Genomic DNA, 21,947 nt, shown 5'->3' with positions numbered 1-21,947 from the left:
GACTTACTGGGGTAGGTGGAGGGACATTCATCTTCATTTGAGCTGAATCAGTTTATCCCCTGTGGATGCTCATAGTTTGTGCTTGTGAGTGTGTAAGTTTGTGTGTGTGTGTGTGTGGCACAGAACAATACACAGAGATTACAGTTTGTCAGCTTATGCCTTTTGAGTTTGTTTAATCTTTGTATGTGTGCATGCATCTGTCTGTGTTTGTATAGGCATTCGTGTGAACGCCTCGGTCTTCATTTCCTCTTGGCAGCATCCATTAGATTAGCGTCTAGGCTAATTGCAGAGGGCAGTGCCAGCCTTGCCAGCCCAAATCACAGCTGACAGTCTGCTATGAGCTCCATGTCTGTTACCCAGGGGCACCACCTCGCTCTCTCCCCCTCTCTTTTTCTTTCTTTTTCACATGCTTGGATGAGCATCGCCCTTGTTACCTCTCCTTCAGACCTTGTACGGACCAAGCTTTTGTCCAGGCAGGCTCAAAGGGGGGTTTCATGCTTTAGCTCCATAACCTCTTGGAGTCTGTTTTATGTTATTTAATTTTTAGTTTTCTGTATATTTTAGCCTAATCCACTCCACTGAGATTTATTTTCTAGTCTGTCTCATATCTGCAGTAGTAATGCAAAAGAAGCAGTATGTCTTCTTGCTTGTGTCCACTGAGCTTCTTGATCCAGGCATGACGCATGACCCTTTTTTCAGAAAGTCAGTCTTGTCTTCCATATTTATTCCAATGCATGCTTAAGAGAGGTCAGACAATCTCAAGCATATTAAGGAGCTGTATCTCGACTCAAACTGGTGAACACTGACTGCGTCTTTTCAGATGGTGTATGCAAAGAAACCTTCAACAGCTTAACTTAAATACATAATTGAACAGACAAAACATGAAAGCGCTGCTGCTGTAGTCTTTGGGTGAGCCACAAAAGCAAATGAGAAGATCACAAACTTTATTACTTTCCTAGGAGATCCAAATAGTAGATCATGTCTCCTTATTTAACTGTCAAATGCACGAATGTTGTCTTTTATGTAAGTGATGCAGACAAACTACTTTGTTGGGGAACTTCAACTTGGTGACTCTGTTGAGGGCATATTGTTAATTTGACAGTTAAGTCATGACAGCTTTTACATATCTAGATTCAAGACTTATTTCCCTTGTCTCTCATGTAAAAGCTGCCTCTGAACTCTACTCACTAGGTCTACCCTAGGTTTTCCCCTGAAGCTCTTTTATATCGATATAAACATGCATGCAAACACACACATGCGCGTGCACACATACTAGTCACATAAAAGCATGAATGAGATGAATGCGTCACGAGCAAAAAAGGAATGTGAAAAATAGGGAACAATCATAAAAAGGAGGCTTGCGGCAGTCCACTAATTACCCTCCCAAACACGGCGGCCTGATTGATGTGTACAGGAATAGACACTTCTATAGAGCACATACGCATACGCACATTGTGCACACACACTCACAAAGACACACATGTCAAACCCCCCCCGCCCCCTTCCACACACACACACACACACACAGGCACATCTGTGATCTTCACTTCATTTGCTGCTGTGTTTGTCCTCCAGATAGAACTGGATCACTAATCCATGCAATTGTTAATGGTTTTGTTGGTGTCATCCATCTAATATTTTGTCACTCACCGTGTATCCCTCACAAGCAAAATATAACCAGTATCTGTGCCCTTAGGCTCACTAAAAGGGAGGCATGTATGTTTTAATTGCTTCAAAACTCCCTTTTGACTTTTTTTATTCAGCCTCTCAGCTGCCTACATTATATCACTGGTACAATTGTAATAACACTGCCAAGCTGAAAAAGCCTGGCCCCAAAACAACTGTTTGCTCTTCTCTATACTGTGACATTTTCATCAAGCTGCAGTGTGGCCTTTCTACAGTTTCGACTGTACCTGGAGGAGAAATTTGCTTTGCCTGCATATCCTCACGAACATGCATTCTTTGAAATGTGGTACTCGTGAGCTTTAAGAACAAAAGAATTAGACTACTACCATAAGTCTAAAAGGATTAAGCATTTCATCTTGTGCTCTAGCACCCTCACATGCCTACTTATTTAAACACTTCCCTACTATATGAATAAATTGTTAATGGTTCGAGCTACTGCCTGTCAGCAGTGCAGCAGTTCAAACCTTTGTTACAACAAGCACTCCTACTCAAGTGTGATTTGGGGTGCTACTCAGTTCATGACTCTTTGCTGTGGTGAAGGGCAAGTAGAAAAAGCTCCCCTGTGGGATCAATAAAGTAACACATTATTTTAAATGACATGGTTAATTCGTCTATCTGTGTGAGAAACAGTGAGCTGCTGCAGATGTGCTCCGGGTGTTATTAGCTTGTGGTGTTGGTGCTGTTGTTGGTATCATGCTGTCCCAAACACTGTTATAGCCTCGGGCACATTAGTTTTGTGCACACACTTGCATGAGCACGCTTGACTCTCATTACACAATTCTCACCATTTGCACACACCCACTTTTTTTTGCCGCAGAACTCCTTCACTCACTGTATCTGTATGTGTGTTAATAATAATAGTCATGTAACATAAATGTGGTACATTCAAACATACACACACTGTTTTCACACATATATGGCAAAGCGTGGCCATTCTCCTGTGAAAGTGGTTTAGGTTTGGGGGCACAAACAGCTTAGCCATGCTGTGGAAATGACTTGCTAACAGATGCCAGGCTCTGACTGAGCCACAACATCCTGCAGGCAACACTTAGAATAGAATGAATGCCTCTTTTTCCCGCTCTCTTTCTCTTCCTCACCTCCCTTTCATGTTATTCACCCTTTTTGATGCTTTGTCACTTTATCCCCCCGCCACTCTCTCTGGAGTGTTGTACCACTCTATGTCAGTGCGTTTCCCATACTGCTGAGACTCACACAGATCAAGGTGGGGACAGGTGAGACTAGATCAAAGAATGACCACTGATGTTGAAACGCAACCAGGTATCTCTGGCCCAGCTGGAGCCATGGTAGTCCCTTTTTTGCCATATTTTGAGTCTGTAGGTCGTCCAGGTAAATACAGAGATGTTAAATGATGTTATTTATTCTCGCTCTTTCTCTCTGTTTTTCTCTGTCTGTGTATCCAGGATGGTAGAGTACTCACTGGACCTGCAGAACATCAACCTATCCGCCATAAGGACGGTGCGGGTCCTTCGGCCCCTCAAAGCCATCAACAGAGTGCCAAGTGAGAACATTTGAAGTCTTTTTGTGCGTTTGTGCCTGTGCATTTTTCTGTGTGTTTGTGCTTATAGTTTCTCTTTGTGTTCATGTGTGCCTGTCAGTCCATATAAAGAACAAATACATCTTCCTGAAAATTCATGTATATGTATTACATCTCTGGCTTTTTTGTGCATCTGCATACCACCTGTTCCCCGTGGGGATCATTAAACATTCATCTTATGCTTAATCAAACAGCCCGCTCAGACCCTGAGTCACAGCTTTATCAAATTTACAAACCATCCATTAATGCTGCTTCACTGAACAGTCCGTGACCATAACCTTTTTCCTTTCATCTGAAACTCAGTTCTTGGTCAATCTTTTTAACACCTATTGATTTCTTTGTCCTGCTCCCCTAACTGGCAGCTCTTAATCATTGTAAGCACCAATTAGCCTTTCCAAGATAGGTTCAGACTGATCTCAGCACTTTAGTTGTTAGCCAAGCATTAGCAGCTAATGTATATATATATTAAGCAGTTTCTGATAAGTAGACAGGAATTACGTCATTGTTTTAATAGATTTTATCAATTTTCTGTTAATAATATAGGAATTGTATGCATTATGTCATAAAAATGTGCTGAAGCTCTCTGCTTTAAAATCTAAGTGACCAATGTTTTGAAACACAATTTGTCTCTATCAGTCTTAACTTATCAGAGTGAATGAACTTGAACACTTGCAATCCTTCATCCCTTAACAAAATGTCTTGGCTAAACAAAGCATAAACCTTTTCTCAGTATCTTAAACTCACTGGGGGATACTGTCCTTTTCACTCTTTAAATCATGAAATGAGACTATAGCAGATGGTGCTGATTGCATGAAAGCACTGTTCCCTAATTCTGTTTGAACCTTGGGGACAGTTACTGTAAGAAAAAGATGCCTTTGTAGTGACTGCAAACAGTTATTTTCAAGTTTTTAGGATACAATACTGTGTATGGAAACAAAAAGTGAACTAACAGATGAAATTAGATCCGTGAATAAGTCCTTGTGGCAGAGTTAATAAGGTCCATTTCAGAGCTATAATACTGTAAGCAGGAAATGTTCCATGTGAGGAGGAGAGCAATGAACAGAGAGAGGCCACACAGGCCCAAAAGACTGCAGGAGTGTACTATAACAACACTTTTTTTCTAGAAGCTAATCTTGTGTGTTATCTCTGTAAGCCAACATGTAAAACTATACATATATGTATTGTTCTTCATCTCATTCTCTCATTGTTTCTCTGCTAAATACAGACCACTGAGACAGATAACTACACATAAATCCAAAATTATAGCTTCTCCTCTACCTGGAGCAAAGATTTTTGCTCACAACGTGAAGTGTCCCATCATGGCAGATTCTTCGTATTAAGTGTAATTACCTGAAAAAGCAGCCTGTCTTCAGCTCCTGAGTTGAATTGATTTTTCCACACATTCCGAAGGACAAGTTATCTCTCAGGTGGAGCCATCAACAAAGAACCCACTCAACCCAATATTTCAGACAGCCACAGCACCAGCACTCACAAAATATGGATGTTAACTGCATTATGCTTCAAGATGTTTGATTAGAAGACATTGTGTGTAGCAGTGTGCATACAGTGTTTCAGGGAGAAGTGTGCCGATTGTAAACAGATATGCGTTTTTGGAGACAATTATGCATCAAAGAGTGAATCTCTGGATAGATGAGTTTGTTAGCAGATGCATATGATGCTGTAAGTGTATGCATGTATGTGTATGAGCCTATTCTCAGTTTCTCTTATTTATATTTCTTCATAGTTATCTGTGTGCGTATGATGTGTTCATGCTGATTCTGTTCCCTATCTGTGACCCCATTAGAGAGGAGGAAGCATGGGGATAAAGCTATTTGTTCCTTGTTTTGTTGGATTGCTACTTTGCCCACAGATACACAGGGAGCGTCAACACATCCTGACCCCACACACACCTCAATTTGTAACCTTCCAACAAAATGGCAGATAATAGTCCTGTGCAGTCCAGTCCAGTCCTGTGTGTGTGTGTGTGTGCTAGACAGAATAGGAGTGGGAAAGACAACAAACAGAAGAGAGGAGAAGAGAAGAAAAGAGAAGAGAGGTGAAGAGAAGAGAAGAGAAAAGAAACGAAGAGAAGAGAATTCTCCTGGTTCATAAATGAATAGCACAGGCAGGTAGCTGTAAATGTGTTTCCATTGTGGCACAAGGGGAGGCATCCATCTTTATCTGGGAACAGCAGGAGCTGGCAAACTGGTACAGTCACCAGGAGGGGAGAGAAATGGAGGCAGGTACTGTAGAAAATGAGAGAGAGAATGAAAGAAGAACAGGCAAAGCAGAAAAAGCAGGAAAAAAAAGATTTTTGATACCACACTGTTTTTGTTCTCTCTGGTAACTTTAGTTTGTTTTCCTTTAATATTTGTGGTTATTGAATGCATCATTTTCTCTTTTTTTTTGTTTTTTTTCTTTCGCTCTTCTGTACTTTCTTTCATATTTTGGCACTCCCTATTTTTCGGCTCACCCTCGGGCCTTATCTCATTCTTGTTCTCCTTCTCTGTCCCTCTCTCCATCTCTCTCTGTCTTCACCCAATTAGGCCTAATGGAACAGTGGCCTAATGACAAGGACCCTCGGGAACAAACACATTTAGACTCGCCTCCAGCCACCACCAGAGACACATACACACACAAGCAACACTACTGCTCTCCATTTAATACCAGTTAATGAGACAAATAAGCCAGAGGAGGGTGTATACTCACCTCAAGAAAAATTCCCTCCTTTCGCTCTTGAGATAAAAATTTCCACAAATTCCAAAATTTCAATTCGAAATTACTTTTTAATTCATTGTCATTCCCAACTTGTCTCTCTACAAAGAGCTTGAGGATTTAATGTCAACACAGTAAACTTAATTTTATGCAGAACATGTAAATAATTCAAATCTATTAATTCTCCACATGCAGATACATACTGTATGTTGACTTGAAAAATGAACCTCTACAAGTGAGCATACACTCCCAGTGGATGTAGTAAAAAAATGGAGTTATTAGCACTTAGGGAACGGGGAGATCTTCTTTAATGAGCTATAACATTTTTACTCCCAGTTTCTGTTTGCATGGTTTTGTGTTTGTGTTAATTGAATGAACTACAGGTGTTTGCATTCTTGTAAATGCTGTCTACATGTGTGTACATCCGCATCATCGCTCTCTCTCTCTCTCTCTCTCTCTCACTCTCTCTCTGTCTCTCTCTCCAGTTTCTCTGTGTGTCTCTCACTCTCAGCTTCTCTCCTGTCATTCACTCTGTCGGCAGTTTAGATGCACTGTTGTGTTTATGACACGTTAACCTGCTGTTGAGTTGCTGTCATGCCCACAAAGTCACACTCATACAGTAGTAACAGCAACACACACACACACACACCTCTCTCAGGTGTCAGTGCGGGGTTGCTGTGATCTCATCAGATGGTTTCACCTCTCTCTCTCGTTACTCCAATCAGCTGTCATTATGTTTCACTAATCACATCTCAATATGTCATCACTGCGGGACGGGACCATCCACAGGGGATGAGGTCATCATTATTTGACAGGGGATATGCTTGTATGCAATTAGGCTTCATCTAATCATGAATGAGACCCCATGTAGCCTGATTATGCTTTGTTTTCTTTTCATGTTGTGGACTGACATTAATATGTGTGTTTTTCTTAATGATATTCTAACTTTAAAGCTCTTGATCTGTTGGGGGATGGTTCGTGTACAGCGTACCTACTATTTCGGTCTCCCCATGTTGCCACAGAAGTGTTTGTCTTACATATTGCCTCCTCTGGAGAGGTTGTTAACTTCCACTTTTGAACCACCGTGTCTCTCTTTTTGTTCACTGTGTGTGCTTCCATGTGTCTTTTTTTTATCACCTTCTGTTTAATTCTTAAATTGTGCTTTCAAATCAGTTTGCTGTCATATACTGAATTGTAACTGCCGTTGTTGATGTCTCACACCAATGTGTAGAAATGTGGGGAATGCTTTTAAATATCTCTGTCCTCTAGAAATTGCAGTCATATACTACCTGATTGCAACAGTGAATACATTTAAAAGGAAATGTAATACCACCCAGAATGAATATTTATCAGTATAATGAGGAAACATTAGAAAAAAAATGTTGACAACATATTTAATTCTTCCTTATAATATCCAGTCAAAGTCATTAAAGCATAAAGAATGTTGTCTATGGTCATGTTTAAGCTAATCAAAGAACTTCGTTATGGCAAGGGAAAGACGGTCTTGGTTAAATATTGAAAAAGTCTAGACTGACTTGAAGCTCCACACAGGATGTGTTTACTTCTCTCAAAGCATCTCCTGTAATGGAAGAAACATTGGCAGTGAACATAAGCAAGGAATCAATTATGTTTCCTTCAAAATCAATTTAGTAGTAAATAATCATTCAGTGCTTTGAATGTAGTAATGTTGGTAATAAGTTTTCATGAGATAAAATAGATGACCACAGTCAATCACTAATACATTAGCTTATGGCTGCCGCGTGTTATTGTCTTACAGTTCATTGATTGATTGATCTGTTAAAATACACAGGTATGCGTATCCTGGTGAACCTGCTGCTGGACACTCTACCCATGCTGGGCAACGTGCTACTGCTCTGCTTCTTCGTCTTCTTCATCTTCGGGATCATTGGCGTGCAGCTGTGGGCGGGGCTACTGCGGAACCGCTGCTACCTTGAAGAGAACTTCACTCTGTGAGTTACACTGTACATCAGTGTGTACATTATGTGTGTTGTGCTATTGCTTTTGTTTCTAAAAATGAAGTTGATGGGCCACGAAGAGAATTTCACGCTGCCCTCAAACCTCACCTGTATTCTTTTCCATTCTTCTCACCTTCATCATGTCATACTAGTGAAAATAAAAAAACATATTACAGTAATAAATCTATTGAAATATTATTTTGTAAAATGTACGGTACCATTTCTATATAACATGCACTTTAATAGATCATTTCCCCTTCCACATTCCATACAAGGTTATACAAATACTGTGTGTTTAACTTTAGTGCATACAAGAGCATAACTCTGTCTCCCAGCGTTTGACTCCTGTCTTTCTACCTCTTTATCAGTTTCCATCTCTCTCTCTCTCAAGCTATTTCCTTGTCCTTGTCTTGCAACTAAGAAGTTGATTAGATTCCAGCTGCATCCCTCCATATTCATGACCCTACATGACAACATCACCTACTGTGTCTGTGAATGTGTGTGTGTGTGTGTGAGAGAGTGACATTCACCAGGTTTCAAGAGTGTTTGATTTCATGGCATTATCTTAATTTCCTTTTTATGCTGGCATCAGCTTGCTAGAGAGACACACGCCCCTGATGTGTGTGGTTTAATATGTATATAAGCCATGTATATTACTCCGTACCATCTCCGGTTATGCTGATGCAGCGTATACTAATGACGGATGTAATAACCAGATGAAAGGGGACACGTGTCCGCCAGCTAGCACTTTCCCGCCTGCTTTGTCCTCCTCTTAATGTTGAGAGCTGACATTTAGTCTAATAAAATTTACAGCAATCACATCACAAGGGTACTTAAACCAGTGTTTTCTACATTTATCTTCACCGGTCTAAAGGGTGAGTTCATGAGTAATAGGACCATCTGAGGAGTTTACTTTGATTTTCCTGGATGCAGTGAAGCAAAAAAGAAAGGAGAAGAAAAAGTTTAGCCCTGGGGGATCACTAGACTAGACAATCACAATGTTGCTTTAATCCAGCTTTAGAAAACGTTTTTCTTCCAGTAGACTGATTGATACACTCCTAACTCCCACGCACGCTTGCTGACTAATGCAGCTGCAGATTTTTTAGCAGTGATCTCAGATTGAACTGAGTGTTGCCAGTTATTTAAGCAAAGTATTATTTTTGCATATTATTTAAAGCATTGTATTAACATATTATGCAGGTTAGCCGGGGTGCTCGAGTGCTTAATTAGAAAGGTCGTAGTGAGTTAACGCTTGAGGACTATTATGCTAAGTAAAGAGCTAACGTTAGCTCTCTGAGAGGTTATAATGGAGTGGGCTAAGTGTCACAGTCAAGTGCAGCATTCACTTTGCTATTTTACACCCTCCTTCCTTTGATCTCTATCTCTCTCTTTTTCATGCCTTCTTCTATACCTTCTATAAATAGCTTGCTTATTTATCTTATCATAATCTTTCCATTCACCTTAGATGCTTATTTGTTCTTGCAAGTTGTAAAAAACACACACAGAGGATTTGTTGCAGAGTGATCCAGACTTGCAAAGACACATTCACACCTCTAAGCTGTCCCATTACAACAAATATCTTACACTAATGGCCATAGAGAGGAGGCACTCTGGCAGATGTTTTTATTGTAAAGGGGAGTTTGTCCCCTGTTTCTCCTCCTTAGCCTCCCTTACTATATACATTTTAATATGGTGTATCTTCCTTTCTGTCATTCTTTTTCTAGCCAATCTTCCCTCCCCAACTGTCCCACAGCACCGTTCACTTAGTACCGTTGCTGGAAACTGTCTCTTTCCTCTGTTACGCTGTAGCCTTGATCACTCTCGCCGGCTTTCTTTCCGCTAGCAGGTGTGTTCTCAGTGTGATGCCAGGTTTTGCTATGCCATACTGTGCAATGCCAAGTCACCAGCATGGGGGCAACAGCCTTCATTCATGCTCCACTACGCTGACAGAGTCTCTCTATCTCTCCATCTTTCTTTCTTTCTTTCTTTCTCCCTGTCTCTAAGTCTTTATCGCTTTCTCTTTAGCATATCTAGTGCAGCACTTTTTTGATATCCTTTCTTTTATCCGTCTCCGTTGTCAGTCTTATGTGTCCTCCATACAGTAAAGTCATTGTGTTTCAATTCATACCTGGACACTATGCTCTGCCACCAAATCAATGCACGGTTTCCAAGCTACTCTCCATGAGGAGTGGTATATCCCGGTATGGCCACTGTTACTATTGATCATGGAATTAGTGTGCATTTCTATGTGTTGTGTGTGGTTTGTGGTTGCGGAAGAAAAGAGAAATTCTCCTGCTAAGTATGTCAGCAGTATCCATCCAAATATTGACTGGAGGAGACAGAGGAGGATTGAGAGAACCGAAGAGGACAGGAAAGGGGGGATAGGTGGAAAAGAGAGGAATGGAGAGTAGAGCCAATCTGAAAGAGAGAAGGAAAGAGAAGAGGAGATAGAGTTGGGACAAAGGGAGAAAAAGGAAGGCAAAGGAGAGAAAGGAAAAGGAAGAGGGGCAAAAAGAAAGAGTAAAAGAGTTCAGGTGTCAAATGCACTGTAAGGCAATGTTGTACTGTATTGTAGTTTGCTTGAGGTGCACAGTATGTGAGTGTATCAGGGCAAGTGTCACGGTGAATTGACTGTGGTTGTGCAGGTGTGTGCATTACATACGATCTGCCTTAAGCCAATCTTTCCCTGATTATTTACTCCCCTTGCAGAGAGAAAAAAGAATGTGAGGAGACTGATACATACAGGAAAAAAAGCAAAAAAAAAAAAGACATAGAAAGAAGAGAGAAAAGGGAGAGCTGGAGTGACAGACGGAGACAGCGCAATGAGTAAATACTGAAGGTCAAGTGACCCTGAATGCGTGTGTTCAGTAATGATGGCCTGGTGACAGAGGGGGTCTATTTTTGTCTTCCCCAGGCCCAGACCTTGGTATGAGCACCCACACCTTGTCCTCATTTACTCCAGTCATGTCCGATCACACACACGTCATAGGTCTCACTAACTGGCTGTAGGACTATTTTTCCTTTTTTTATTTTCCATTTTCCAAGGACTCTTAATCTTGCACTGGGCTTATGTCAATAGTGTTGTCTATTTTACTACCATAACTCATTTGTGTTTTTCCATTCCCCATCTACTGCTTTGAATTAATATATCCTTAAAAACTATACTTTTTTTCCTCTGTTCAGTGGTATTTGTAGTGAAAATTATCAAAATAGCCCCATCAGCACATCACAAACTTTCACTTTCGATAAATACGCAAAGGGACATGAGCCTGAGTTCCTAGGTGGACATGAAGTGAAAGACAGACTCTTTTGGCATGCTTTCATTAAAACTGAGAGGTACAGGAGTCATCTTGGGAAATGATAAGGTGCTTCAGCCAGTGGCAATCAGTCGGATTCAGATTTTAGAGATGTGTGTCATTACGTTCAAGCAAGAATCAGCCAAAGACACTGCTCAATCACTCACTCACAAGGATTACTAAACAGGGAGTAAATTAGTTCATTGACGGTGTGTGTATGTGTGTAATTTCCTCTGATTTCATGCTAGGGTACACGAGCGCACATACACTTTCCACATGACTTAGTATACATGATTAAACAATCTGTCGTCTGGTGCTAAACACACTCATCTCCAATGATGTGCTTGTCAATTGGTTTGTTAGCTTCGTAACTATCACTTTCTCTCTTTTCATGCCTGTGTCTTTGACTACAAATTATACATCTGTTTCTGTATCAGGACAGATCCTGATGTATACATTAAGAGAACGCACCCTAATTTCTATCAGATTAAGAACACAAGGTCCCCATTAGACATTTTAGAGCTCCTTTTCAGTGACCTCTTGGCACTCATTAAAATCCTGCCTTCTTGAACACATTGCATCTCAGAAAGTGATATATGATTATCTCCACCTATCACAGTCCCAGTCAAATGAGGTCCATGTGTTCAGCTGTGTAATCAGGGCAGCAGCAGACAGCTGTTCCGGTTTCAAATGGCAGAACTCACTTGTTATTTCTGCTTTGTCAAGATCAGACCAATTATTTACTTGCAAGGTGTTGAAGGAATGGGCTACCAGCTGAATCCCCTGTTACACACCTGAGTGACAATCTGTGCCACCAGAATGCAGCAAATCTTTATATTTTTGCGTTTTATATTATAAGGTATTACCATGATGTGCTAGAATGGCTGCGAAAGATTGCCGTTCTTTGTGTCTTGTGTGAGTAATTAATTAGTAAGCCCTATGATGCATTGATGGCTGTTTGGAAAGCTGTCACCACAGCTTTTTTTTTTTTGGTTTTCACAAATGAATTGAATGAATTAGTTTCATCACTCTTGCTGCACCACCAAACAGGAGCAAACCCCCCCAAAAAAAAGTGAGAGCACAGGTGCTGCTGTAAGATTAATTGACTCGCCTCTGATGGCAAAGCTAACTGCAAATAAACAACACAAATTTATTCTAATTCTCTGGTTCACTGACTCAAACTAACAAAGTCTAATAGAGTTGTATACAAACTTAGAACAACAAAGTTTGCCATAGGTGCTCCTTCTCCATACTGATAGATAAGGGGGCTTTATGCAATTGAATGTAACGTCTTAGATGCAGCTTGATTTCTCTTCAGGCCACTCTTTTTGTCATATCCTGACCAACACATGACCCTACCCCTGTTTACTAAACCTGTCAGCATGCCTTTGGTTTTCTGCATTAGCTTTAGGTGGTGTTCTCTAGTTCACTGCTACGTCAGGGTTTTTTCTCACACACACACACACGCACACGTATGCATAAAAACTGTATATACTGTGTTACAGCTCCATACTGATCCATGTATGAGTCTAGTAAGGTCAACATCTTTTGGATCTCTAAAGCAAAGATGGATATTTGTTTTATTAATTAGACTGGATTGGAGACAAAATTGGTAAAAACTGAGAGTGACATGGAAGAGAGTGAGAAGAAAACCAACACAGCCTCAAAGTTGGTTATGTGTGCATCTGTGTGTATGACACTATACGGGTATACTTGTGTGCATGTGTGAGAGTGAGAGAGAGTACAGTATATACTCCCTATACGTGCAGAATCATTTCCATTTCTTTACTCACCTGCTCACCTTCAATGATGCATTTATCCCACAGGCTTCCAGGGATTTACTTAATTCACTGTGCTATATAACATCTATATAAAACATCCCAAATATGATAGTGAAACATAATAAAATTATATTGTGTTGTATACTACATATAAATATTCTATCCCATAACCTACTAACTCAGGCTCTTACCTTGTCACTATCCCAGCTCTTCAGGTATGGCCCTACCACCTCCGTACTACCAGCCGGAGGAGGATGATGAACGACCCTTCATTTGCTCCCTGGCGTCTGATAACGGCATCATGTCATGTAGTGACGTGCCGGCGAGGCGCGAAGGAGGCCGCACGTGCTGCCTGGATAAGGAGGACGCGCTCCACAGACATGCTCTGGGCCTGAGTCCTGAGCCCATGGCAAACGGTAGTGGTGCTGGTGATGCAATGGGTCTGTGCATCAACTGGAACCAGTATTACACTCGCTGCCACACGGGGAGTAGTAACCCCCACAAAGGTGCCATCAACTTTGACAACATTGTCTATGCCTGGATAGTAATTTTTCAGGTATGTTCGCCTACAGACATGTGAGAATGCCATTTTCACACACGCAGGTCTCTCAAGCTTAGAATTTTGAACATGCCCTGGTGCAAAATGTGTTAATGTTAATGTCAGTTGAACCTTTCCTCCTAGGTGATCACTCTGGAGGGCTGGGTAGAGATCATGTATAATGTAATGGATGCCCATTCCTTCTACAACTTCATCTACTTCATCTTACTCATCATTGTAAGTAACGTTTATTACTACATTTATCAGTATATTAGTATTCTACATCCCTACTAGCTGTCACATCCAGTATACGGTGTGTTCTGATGACTAAAAAATAAAGAAAGAATGAAGTGTAACTGAAGTTAGACACTGTGGTCTCCTGCCATCAATAAATTGAATGAGGATATTTCCTGAGAGGTGGATTGAAGTGTTAATAGACTTGTGAAAATCAATAGTAGCATAAAGGACTGTCTACAATCAATGTTTGAGGGAGGCAAGGAGGTGGATGTTACGTAAATTTATCTTTGGTGGTGAGAGAGAAAAAAGGGAGAGGAGGAGGAAGTACAGTTGGAAAAAAAAAAACAGAAGAAAACTTATATGCCCAAGAGAAAATGTACTGTACTGTCTTGTACACACTGTGTACAAGAGCTAAATCAGCTCTTCGCACGCAGAGCCAGATGGCAGCACAATGAAGGTTGTTTAAATCTGCATTTCCATGCTACTGTCTGTCAGTAAAACAGCAGTCAGCCTCTACGTGTAGCAGCAGACGTACAATAGACGCCCCAGATGTTGCACTTAGCTGCCAGCAGGTGAACACAATAAGAAATTGACATACATTCTTTAGTAAGTGGGTCTGGAAAGCCTGAAAATTAGACCAGGAGGAGAAAAAAGGAGGTGAAAGAGGAGAGCGTCAAAATAATATCGAACAAAGACAAGTGAGAGGGAGTGAGTGAATGGAAGGTGATAGGATAAATTAAAAAAAAAAGATGAAACGAAGTAAAGAATACAAATACAGCAATCAGTCACAAGTACGCTAAAACTCTCACACACCACAGTAATAATGAGAAAGAACAAAACCAAACACAGTGTAAGACCTACCCTATGAAAGAAGGGGGCCAATTCATGGCCAATTCTTTCTCTCTTTCCCCCTTTCTTGCCCACTTCTTCCTCACATCACTGGCATTATGTGAATCTTTGGCAGAATTTGACCTGAGATTGGCATTACTAGTATAAGCGCTTTTTGGGACCCAAAGATAGCTGACAATGGGTCAGTGTAAACTTTTTTTTCCTGGTTTAAACTGCTCCATTGAGCCACTGCTCCAAAATCTCATGAGGATTGAACGTCCCTTTACAACAATTATACAAATGTCCAACAGGACACATGAAATTGATCTGACCACAAGTGTATCACATATGTAATTTCACGTCCCAGTAGAACCACTACAATTAGGCTCTGAGCGAAAACAGTTTGCTTTATGTTCAATATACAGAGCTCAATTACTTGCACAACACCTAACAACTAGAGAAACACACTGCTCCCTCTGTGATGATTGATAGACACAAATGTGCTTCCTTGCAAGGCTCCAGTCTGTTTAGCAATTTGTAGTCAGAGGTCCTGAGGGATGCCTTGGAAGTATTGTTGACACTGTGAGAAGTTTCTGGGCTGGCACCACAGTGGGCCCCTAAGGTGTTGTTCACACAATTAGGGTGGGTCACCTTGACTCTCTAATTTGTACTCCTGTCTCTTGTTTCCTTTTACTTGGCCAGTTCTTTCTCTTTTTCCCCCCTCTCTCTATTCCACTCTGATGTGTAGTTATTAGGTGGCAGTATACTGTGCTCCACTGCCTGTTAGTTGATCCAATAAGTGTGTGTTCCCCGATATAAAACTCAGACACAAAGGGAAGTTTGACCTCTGCCGTTACACAGAGTCTCATCTCTATCTGCTTGATATACTGTCAAGTGTGCAACCCAAGTGTACACACTGAAGAGTGTGAGTAAATGGATTTAAGTGACTTAGAGCTAAGTGCTACCAAGAGGGCAGTTATTAGGAGGTTGTGTGTGTGTGTATGTGTGTATATGTATACACATAAATGTATGTGACAGCTTCTGCATGGAAGCACACAGACACACGCAATCACTAGTAAGCTAAGGCTGCCATCTTAATTTGAATGTGTGTGACTGTGTGACCACACATGCTTTTGTCTATGTGACTGTGTGTGTGTGTTTGTGTGTGTGTGTGTGTGTATTCATGCATGCATAATTCAGTGATCATCCGAATGCGTGATATTGGACTGCCCTCCCTGATTATGCGCAAAGCTGTCTACTGATCAGAATCACAGAATAGACACACACACACACACACACAAACAGATGCAAGCCTGGAGGGAAATCAAAGCCCCACACACCTGCAGACCTGCTTTGACCCACAGACCACAGATGGGCATCTCTCCTCCCTCTCAACACCCCCCCCCCCCCCCCATGTTTCCTCTCTCTTTCTCTCTCTGTGAATATCTCAGGAGTCTGTCTTTCTTTTTTCATTCCTCCTCAGCTTCTCCACTCTCTCCTTCACCTTGTCCTGCATCTTTGATCACTGTGGATGAAAGTGTACTGTGTAGGTGGAAGGTTATTCTGTTTGGATTTTATATCTGCGCATGTTTTATTGAGTGTTCCTGCTCCAAACATTTTGTCCTTGCAAGTGTATTTATTTGTATGTATGTGTGTGTGTGTGTGTGTGAGAGAGAGAGAGAGAGAGAGAGAGCTCTGTCCAAGAGGAAAGAGGGATACATGTTCAGATTTACAATGAACAAAACGTAGACCCGGCTACAAGCTGCTCTTTACATCCAGCAGTCTGGTTTTGAGTTGTTCAGCATTAGACAATATTGATCTAATCGTTGTTCCTTAACCAGCTCAGAGCAGTCCAATAAAAGCCATTTCAGCAGCCCTATAGTGACTTCCATTACTGCCACAAAAAGGGTCAGCTAACACGTTTGCACCCCATCTCCTCCCTACAACTAACCCCTGCCCTTCAACCCTTACTTTGACTCATGACAAGAAAATGAAAGCTCATTGGTGAAAAAGACTAAAAATAGAGATATACTGATAGGTAATGAGAAGCAATGCTGAGCATGAGCATGAGAAAAGTAAAGAAAGATACTGAGTTGGAGTAGGGGTGGAGAGAACCTTAAGTCAGAGTCTAGGAATAAAACAAAGAGAAAGATAGGCAGACGCTGAACTGTGCTTTAGGCATGTGTTGGCTCTGTCTGTCTGCTCCTATCATCCTTGGTTTGGTGGGAAGCCAGCCATCCTTAGCATGTGTGCTAACATTTCTACAGGGGGATTGGCACACATAATTAAAATCAGCAAATGTGTGATCTTGATACACAACCAAGGCTGTATTTTCATAATTTGCACCGCTGCAGAATTATGAACGCCACTGCTAAAATTTCACGTGATCATTAATATCAATTGGCTACTAATGATTTTAACTCACACACTGTGCGAGCACGATAACACCCTACGTCATTGTGGAATTGTTTTGAATCATCGACCAGTGCATCAAATCCTAGAATCCTCTCTCTCCTTATTCTTCAAAGGACATCTATCTGTTATAAGAGTGGCATAGTTCCTATAGTGCAGTGTGTAATGTGTGTGGTTGGGCAAGTAGAGCGAGTGACAGAAAAGTGATGTGAGCAGAGCAGAGGAAAGGGTTACCTGTAAGTTGTCAATCTGGCAGTAAATGAACAGTATAGGCTACAGTGTGTCAGTTAATAAATGCTGCAGCTTCTCAAGACCAAGAAAAGTCTTGTCTGTTGTTTCCCCAACTGCTGGAAAACTGAAGGGGGTTAGCCTCGAAGTAAGCGACAACAGGTTAGCTTAACCTGACCAGGCTCACTGACCTTTAAGGTGGACCAGATATTCTCATTTAAGTGTCAATCTCAGCTGCTCCTAAACAGAGAACAGAGGGGGTTTTTTGGCATTTATTCGATAGTGGGCAGACAGGAATCATGTGGAGAGAGAGATGGGTATGACATGGAATAAAGGTCCCTGGTTTGAATTGAACCAGAGACATTGTAGTCATATGGTATACGCAGTAACCATTCAGCTATCTGGGCGCCGATTTTAAATAAGACACTGAACTGGTGCTTCTTGGTTTAGTTAGGGTAGTTACGTTTGTTTAATCTTGGCTTCTGCACTAGTTCTTGACTCCCTTTCTTTTCCACAAAACAATTCATCCTTTGTGAGCCCAGAGTTCTTTGCAGTCATTTTCAGTTGGTTGCACTGGCTTTATTTCACTTGATGTACTGTACATCACACCAAGTTCCAACCTTCTGTTTGTTGTTCTACACCCATCCAGATTGGTTCATTCTTCATGATCAACCTGTGCCTGGTGGTTATTGCCACTCAGTTCTCGGAGACCAAACAGCGGGAACACCAGCTGATGCAGGAGCAAAGGGCGCAATGCCTGTCCTCCTCCACCCTGGCCAGCATGGCTGAGCCAGGAGATTGCTATGAGGAGATCTTCCAGCTGGTCTGCCATGTCCTCCGCAAGGCTAAGAGGAGATCGGCAGCTCTCTACTACACGCTGAGGGGCAAGCCCCCGCCTGCTGGTGGAGGCAGGGGCAACAGGCGTGGTGGAGGGAATGTGAATGGAGAGCGCCACCATTCAAGGCACCCAAAATGTGAGTAGGGGGACCTCAGAAAATGCATATGTTTTATTTATGTAACATTTGACATTTTAATTTCAGACAACATGTAGAACTGTGTAACTGGGTTTGAGTATAAATACAGTATGGCTGTATTTTAATGGATGCGATTTTAACTTTTACTTTTGGTAAGGTCTGCCTCATATTGTCCAAAATATACTTTACATCTTGATTTTTCTTATCATGCAAAAGAACACCTGAACATCTGAAATTAAAGTGCATCCACAGGCTCATATTCTCTCTATTTCATTGCCTGCATCTCTGTAGTATCCCACTGTCCACACCAAAGCAAGCAAGACCATGGCTCTCAACCACTAGCCAACTCCATCAGTCTGGCTGTGCCTGAGAATCCCGAGGACTGCCCTATATGTGCATTAGCACTAAAAGAGGGTGCAAGGGCTGTGGGAGACTCCGCCAACGGGGAGGAAGATGAGGAGGATGCTGTGAAGGAGACGAGCAAGGAGGAGAACCACTTAGAGGAGAGGGGAGATGGAGAGAGGAAGAAGAAGAAGAAGAAGAAGACATGCTTTAGATATTGTAAGGACATTTGGAATGGTATGAGGAGGAGACTGTGGGGCATTGTGGAGAGCAAGTACTTCAGCAGGGGCATCATGATCGCTATTCTCATCAACACCATCAGTATGGGCATCGAACATCATAACCAGGTAAGATGTTCTGGTCAGTGCTGTCACCTGCTCCTGTTTTTGTTGTCTTAATTTGGCGCAAACTCACACGTAATGTATTTCACATTAAAAGCATTCCAGTGGTGTTGCTTTTCTGCAAGAGGCAAATATCAAGAAAGAACAAAAAAAATGATCACCGTAAATTAATCAAAGACAGAGTGAGAGCAGTATTTCTTTTAAAAAGAGGATCTCAGAGTTGTTTTAATGATGGAAATTCTGCAATGGAAATGTACACTCGCTCTATGTGTGCATTTATAGCACAGGCTGCCATTTGAGATATGTATTTATTTATTTATTTATGAACTGATTTCAAATACCTGTAATTTGGCAACAAAGATATTGAATGTTTTGAAAAATGGTTTAATACAATGGCCGTTACCCTCATCCGTTGCCTTTAATCCGTTAGCCTGACAAACTATAGTGTCAAAACGATCTGTTAGCATAATCATCTCTCTTGCTCCCTTCTCACTCCCACAAATCAGCACAGCCTCAGCAGATAAACCATCATCACCGCTGATGAAGGATTGCTGCTATAAATAATATAATAGCCGATGACATTCAGAAGGATGAGTGTGGGAGTGGAGAATCACTGCCATGCCGTTTCCTGACAGAGGTGTAAACATTTAGCCTAGCGGTAGACAAAACCGAGCTGGCTTTTAACATTGGCCAGGCTCCTCAGAAGCAGACAAGGCAGGTGTCTGAGAGCGCAAGTGAGAGAAGCCTGCCAAGAGTACACACACGCACGCACACATACAAACACATAGAGATGCAAACACACATTCTATTTGTGCCTGGTGTGTGCATGAATATACACAAATATCTTTTTAAAACTGTGTGCATGCACCAACAAAAAGACATGAAGGCGCATACACTCACAAGCTGTTACATAAAACAGCTTTTTCTTTTTCCTTCATTTCTCTATTTCAAATCACGCCATTCTCTTTTCTCTCAGCACTTGTTTTTAAATCTCTTTCTCTCCTACTCCCTCCCTTGCTAATTTTACTTCCACCTCTCTCCCATTATTTTCTCCTTAAATCCCTCTGTGCACCTTTGCTTTGCACGTTCCTTCCCCCCACTTGTTCCTTTGTTCCTCACCGTCTTCCTTCTTTCCTCCCCGTACGTCCTCCCCGCCTTACCTCAAGCGTCTCATCTACTCCCTGACTCTTTTTTACCTCCCTCAGCTTCACCCTCCGTCTCCCCACTTCTCCCTCTCTTTCTCATCCACCCACTCACTCTTTGACAGCGTACAGAGTAGTTGCTTTCTCTCATCTCTGAAGACTCTAAAAATAAACGAGGTGAGGGGGGGTGGGGAGACGAGCGTGAGGGGAAGAGCGAGGCAGACGCCGGTTACACAGCAGTTTTCAGCTCAATTCCCTGTGTGATTTTGTGTGTGTGTGTGTGTGTGTGTGTGTGTGTGTGTGTGTGTGTGCGTTTCAAAGTAGGCATGTATGCGGAAACACAACATTACACATTTGCATGCAGTCTGTCTGTCTTTGGAGTCTTTCTCCCTCCACAGTTTCCACAGGCTGATACAGAAGCAGTGATACAAGTGTGTGTTTTTGCTCTGCAGTAGGAGTGCCTTACCTCATGTGATTTTGTTCTAAAACAGGAACTCTGAAGCTGATGTGCTTCTCCCTGAAAAACAGCTAACTACAAGGCTGCCTTACTTGCACCACACCCTCGGGAAATGTCAAACCTGAAGTGTGTGGTTTTAAATTTTAAAAAAAGTATACTATTCTGTAGGTATGACCTTGAAGATTTTTTTCATTTTTATAGCTGTGTTGAACTATAACTGACTAATTCATCAGATGGTGCTGCACAAGTTTGAAGACAAGCTGCCTATTTGCATTCATGTGAGGTCTGTGGACATATATCTTTCGTAGGAAAGAAACGGGCACATTGGAATTCAGGCTTGGAGGTTCATTCATACTTAAGCAACATTCACACGCTGGATGAAGACATATTTTTAGGGAGAAACAGGAAAATATGTTTGTATGAGAGGAAGTAAAGGATAAAACATGAGATGTTATTTGGAAGATGGGAGCTACAAAGATCTGCAGAAGGAGAGGGAGGAATGATGGTATTTTGTCTGAGTTAAACTGTGGTGTCAAGGGCTGTGATGGTTCTGTCAATAGCAATAAATCTCATATCCTGTGTTTGTAATCAGGACTAGTGAGTGAGTCGTGGACATAGGTCAAGGTTAGAGCTACTGTAACTGCTGAAGATTAAAAAACTATAGTGTCCGTGCATATGTGCACATTTATCTTTGCATTCCTTATTCCCTACTACAACTCATCGTTTTATTGTCATTATCAGTTTTAATATTTGGACTTATTTCCTTTTCTTCCATCCCTTTTATCATTCTTGCTCTTCTTTGCTCTATCTAAGTAAATTCCTCTCCTCTCCTTCCTTCTCCTCTCCTCACCTTTCCCCACCATCTACTCCCAAACAGTTCCCCCGCTCTCTCCTCTTTTTTTCCCTTCTCCTTTACCTCGGTTCCTCCTCTCCCCGGTTCTTCCTCCTCTGATCGACAGGAGGATATTGATCAGGAAGAGATGGGTCTGCCTGATAATGAGACTCAGGAAGAAAAAGAAAAAGGGATGGAGAACTAGGGGGATGGAGATAGATTGGGAGAAAAAGCGGATTAGAGGAAGGGAGGGATGAAAGTGTGTTTTTCTTTGACATGGTTTGCTAACTTTGGCAGGGCTAGCTGGCTTTTTCTCTGCTGGCTTGGAAACTGAAATTCACAGGGGGTATCAGAGAAAGCATCTGATCCATATCATGCATAACACACATTCACTCACACACACAAAGTATACGTCTGCACATGCACATACAAATGGAAATAAACCCAGAATTGACTGGAGCATGTGTGTGTGTGTGTGTGTGCTTGTTCCTTGTGTGTGCAGTTTATGTTCCTTTGCCAATTCCTGATAACATGCTCTTTTATTCAGCCAGTGTTTGACACCATGTGCTACACGGACAATGCACACTCCTCATTCTCTTTCTCAATT

At 41.6% G+C, this 21,947-nt stretch overlaps 1 protein-coding gene across 6 annotated transcripts in view; it reads left to right on the top strand.

Moving 5' to 3' along the window:
* cacna1ia (calcium voltage-gated channel subunit alpha1 Ia) overlaps positions 1-21,947 on the top strand; it is a 111,694-nt gene that overhangs the window by 48,568 nt on the left and 41,179 nt on the right. For all 6 annotated transcript variants that reach the window (XM_067615631.1, XM_067615632.1, XM_067615633.1 and 3 more), the window contains 6 exons: positions 3,108-3,205; positions 7,767-7,926; positions 13,217-13,565; positions 13,692-13,784; positions 17,902-18,226; positions 18,518-18,915. In XM_067615631.1, coding sequence (XP_067471732.1) covers positions 3,108-3,205; positions 7,767-7,926; positions 13,217-13,565; positions 13,692-13,784; positions 17,902-18,226; positions 18,518-18,915 — 1,423 coding nt within the window. The remainder of the gene's footprint in view (positions 1-3,107; positions 3,206-7,766; positions 7,927-13,216; positions 13,566-13,691; positions 13,785-17,901; positions 18,227-18,517; positions 18,916-21,947) is intronic.

Source organism: Thunnus thynnus, chromosome 17 (assembly GCF_963924715.1).
Source record: "Thunnus thynnus chromosome 17, fThuThy2.1, whole genome shotgun sequence".
In the NCBI taxonomy this organism is placed as follows: domain Eukaryota; kingdom Metazoa; phylum Chordata; class Actinopteri; order Scombriformes; family Scombridae; genus Thunnus; species Thunnus thynnus.
Note: the sequence above shows the minus strand (reverse complement) of the source record. Positions and strands in the feature narration are given on the sequence as shown.